The following is a 2,500-nucleotide window of genomic DNA, read 5'->3' on the forward strand; positions in this document are numbered from 1 at the left end:
GAAAGATGCAACGGTTTTATTTTTCATGCATCATCCAATGGAAGTGAGGAGCATCAATAACCAAATCTCATAACTCGAAAAGCGTTGACTCTCTCTCTCTCTCTCTCTCTCTCTCTCTCTCTCTCTCTCTCTCTCTCTCTCTCTCTCTCTCTCTCTCTCTCTCTCTCTCTCTCTCTCTCTCTCTCTCTCTCTCAGTAGCACCTTTTCTCAGTAACACCTTTTCCGCTCACTCTGCACATCAACATATCAACTCGAGCCACTTGTCAAGTATTCACAAGAACCGTTTCCAGAAAATTAAAAAATAAATAAAAAAAACTGCCATGGCTCCTCAGCGAGTGGTCAGTTTTTCTGATGCAGTTAATGATTGGACTGTTGTCGTGATTATCAAGACACATGCAGCTGGAGTATATAATTCTAGACACAGCACTGTCAGTCTAACATTTTCTCCTCCTAAAAGAAAAATTCACGAAAAAAAGCGCGGTGTCAGCAAACTATATTCGACATAAAGGCAGAGGACAAACACACACTCCATTCAGAGTCCGTGCAATTCTTTGTTTCATATGAATGAGTGAGTGACTTAGCATTCCTTCATTCCTGACGAATAGTAGGAGGAGGAGGAGGAGGAGGAGGAGGAGGAGGAGGAGGAGGGCTAGGTAATCATGGGAGCACTACCTTGAAACACTGCTTTTTGGCATGTAAATTTCGTTTCATCTCTCAATTTACTCACCTCGCCGTTAATCATTGCCACCACTGCAGTGTACTTTGCGTGGATAGTGAGCGGTGTTCCCTTGCGCTGTGCCTCCTTTACGTCCCCCTCGCAGAAGTGAGAGAAAGAGTGTGTCGAGTGATTGCGTCTTGCCACGCGGAAGGGAACACGTAATTATGATCGGCTGTGACGAGTGATGTGTTAAGAGAAAAAGGAAGCGACAATAGGGATGAATGCGGACGGACACACACACACACACACACACACACACACACACACACACGCCACACAGAAGGACACCTACTTACCGTAACTTTGGTCCTCATAACGGCTGTTGCGGTGGTCACTTTCCGGCTATCTGATTCTCACCATCTCCATCCAAGGCACGACGGTACTGTCAGCTCACCACCACGACACACGCGCACACACCAAACTAACACACGCCTTTTCACTTAGAGGTTGTTAACTATGTCGAGGTGCACTACAGAAGACCCTCGCTACCAGGAGTCATGAACACAGAAGTCTCATCCAACAATGAGTCTGGAGGAAGTTCTGATTACAGTCTTACCCACTACAGGACTCTGTCACGATCACTACTTGTCATCTCCTCTCCAGTACCGAGGAATGAATCACTGCCAGACAGAAACACTTCAGGGGTCAAGTTTCACATCCCTGAGACACGACAATCTTTTACGACACCCGATGGGATTATAACTTCCTTCCTGCCAAGACTCGCACCACAGCGGGACCGAGGAGGGAGGGAAGGAGCGAGAGGCCGGGAGCGTCACGTTGGGACGTCCGCACTCGTTCGCCTCTGCGGGGAAACTGACCCATTGAGGAAGGTGGCGAGCAGGCGAGGGAAGGCGAGCGTCAGGGTGCTCGTCGTGGGCTTCTGTCTATCCCAGGGAGGGTCAGGCGGGTACGCCTGGGGGCCTTCCCTTAGTCCTAAGGGGAGCGTGAGTCCATGTCCCTCGGGAGGCAGACGCAACGCGCTTCCGGCTACGTTTGCTCTCACAGGATTGCCCCAGATCTCCCTCTAGATATTAATAATTCGTCATCGCGTACGCCACGAAGTTTTCATTAGCGCTTAAATGTCTTGTGGACCAGTAATTATAGTGTGTGTGTGTGTGTGTGTGTGTGTTTGTGTGCTGAGGTGGACGCATAGTTTTAACCAATTTAAGATCATAAATAAGTCAGTAGGAATCATACCTGCCTTACCAGTAGAATGAATGGACGGCAGCAGTTACAGGAAGGCACCGTTCATCTCTGGTCCAAGACGGAGCTGGCGCGGCGCTACGTGACTCAGGCGCTCTCGCCATCCCCACCCTTGGCCATCTGTCCTGTTTAGAAATATAGCTGGAAGGAAGAGTGTTGTTTCTCATTTATGCTGCGGAAAAGAGTGAAGAAAGACATCATGATTAAGTTACCCAAAAAGACTTAAAAAACAATGAAAATAGAGCGTCAAAAAAAAAAAAAACAGGGGTGTTGAAATAAGAGGGAAGTAAAAAACTCCTAAAAAAACGAACAAAACAGGGAAATTGCTGCAATAATATAATGATTTTTCTTTGTCATTCTTTCAATTTTCCTCCGAGGCCTTACTCATCCGTTCCCCAGGGCACACATTAGGCACGTGTGGGGCTGTGCGGGGCTTTGACAGGGGACGCGGCGCCAGGTGTGTGGGTGATAAGAATGGGGGCAGGAGGGAACACGTGGGGGATTATAGGAGCCCTGAGTTAGATTGCTTGCTGGGAGAATACACACACACACACACACACACACACACACACACTCACA

At 48.2% G+C, this 2,500-nt stretch overlaps 1 protein-coding gene across 1 annotated transcript in view; it reads right to left on the reverse strand.

The window, feature by feature from the left end:
• Positions 1–1,760, reverse strand: part of LOC135100039 (insulin-like growth factor-binding protein complex acid labile subunit) — an 82,781-nt gene extending 81,021 nt beyond the window's left edge. The window contains exon 1 of the mRNA XM_064002895.1: positions 1,015–1,760. Within this exon, the coding sequence (XP_063858965.1) occupies positions 1,015–1,032 (18 nt within the window). The 5' untranslated portion in view covers positions 1,033–1,760. The remainder of the gene's footprint in view (positions 1–1,014) is intronic.
• Positions 1,761–2,500: the final 740 nt, after the last annotated feature.

The sequence above is a fragment of the Scylla paramamosain genome, chromosome 4 (assembly GCF_035594125.1).
Source record: "Scylla paramamosain isolate STU-SP2022 chromosome 4, ASM3559412v1, whole genome shotgun sequence".
In the NCBI taxonomy this organism is placed as follows: Eukaryota; Metazoa; Arthropoda; class Malacostraca; order Decapoda; family Portunidae; genus Scylla; species Scylla paramamosain.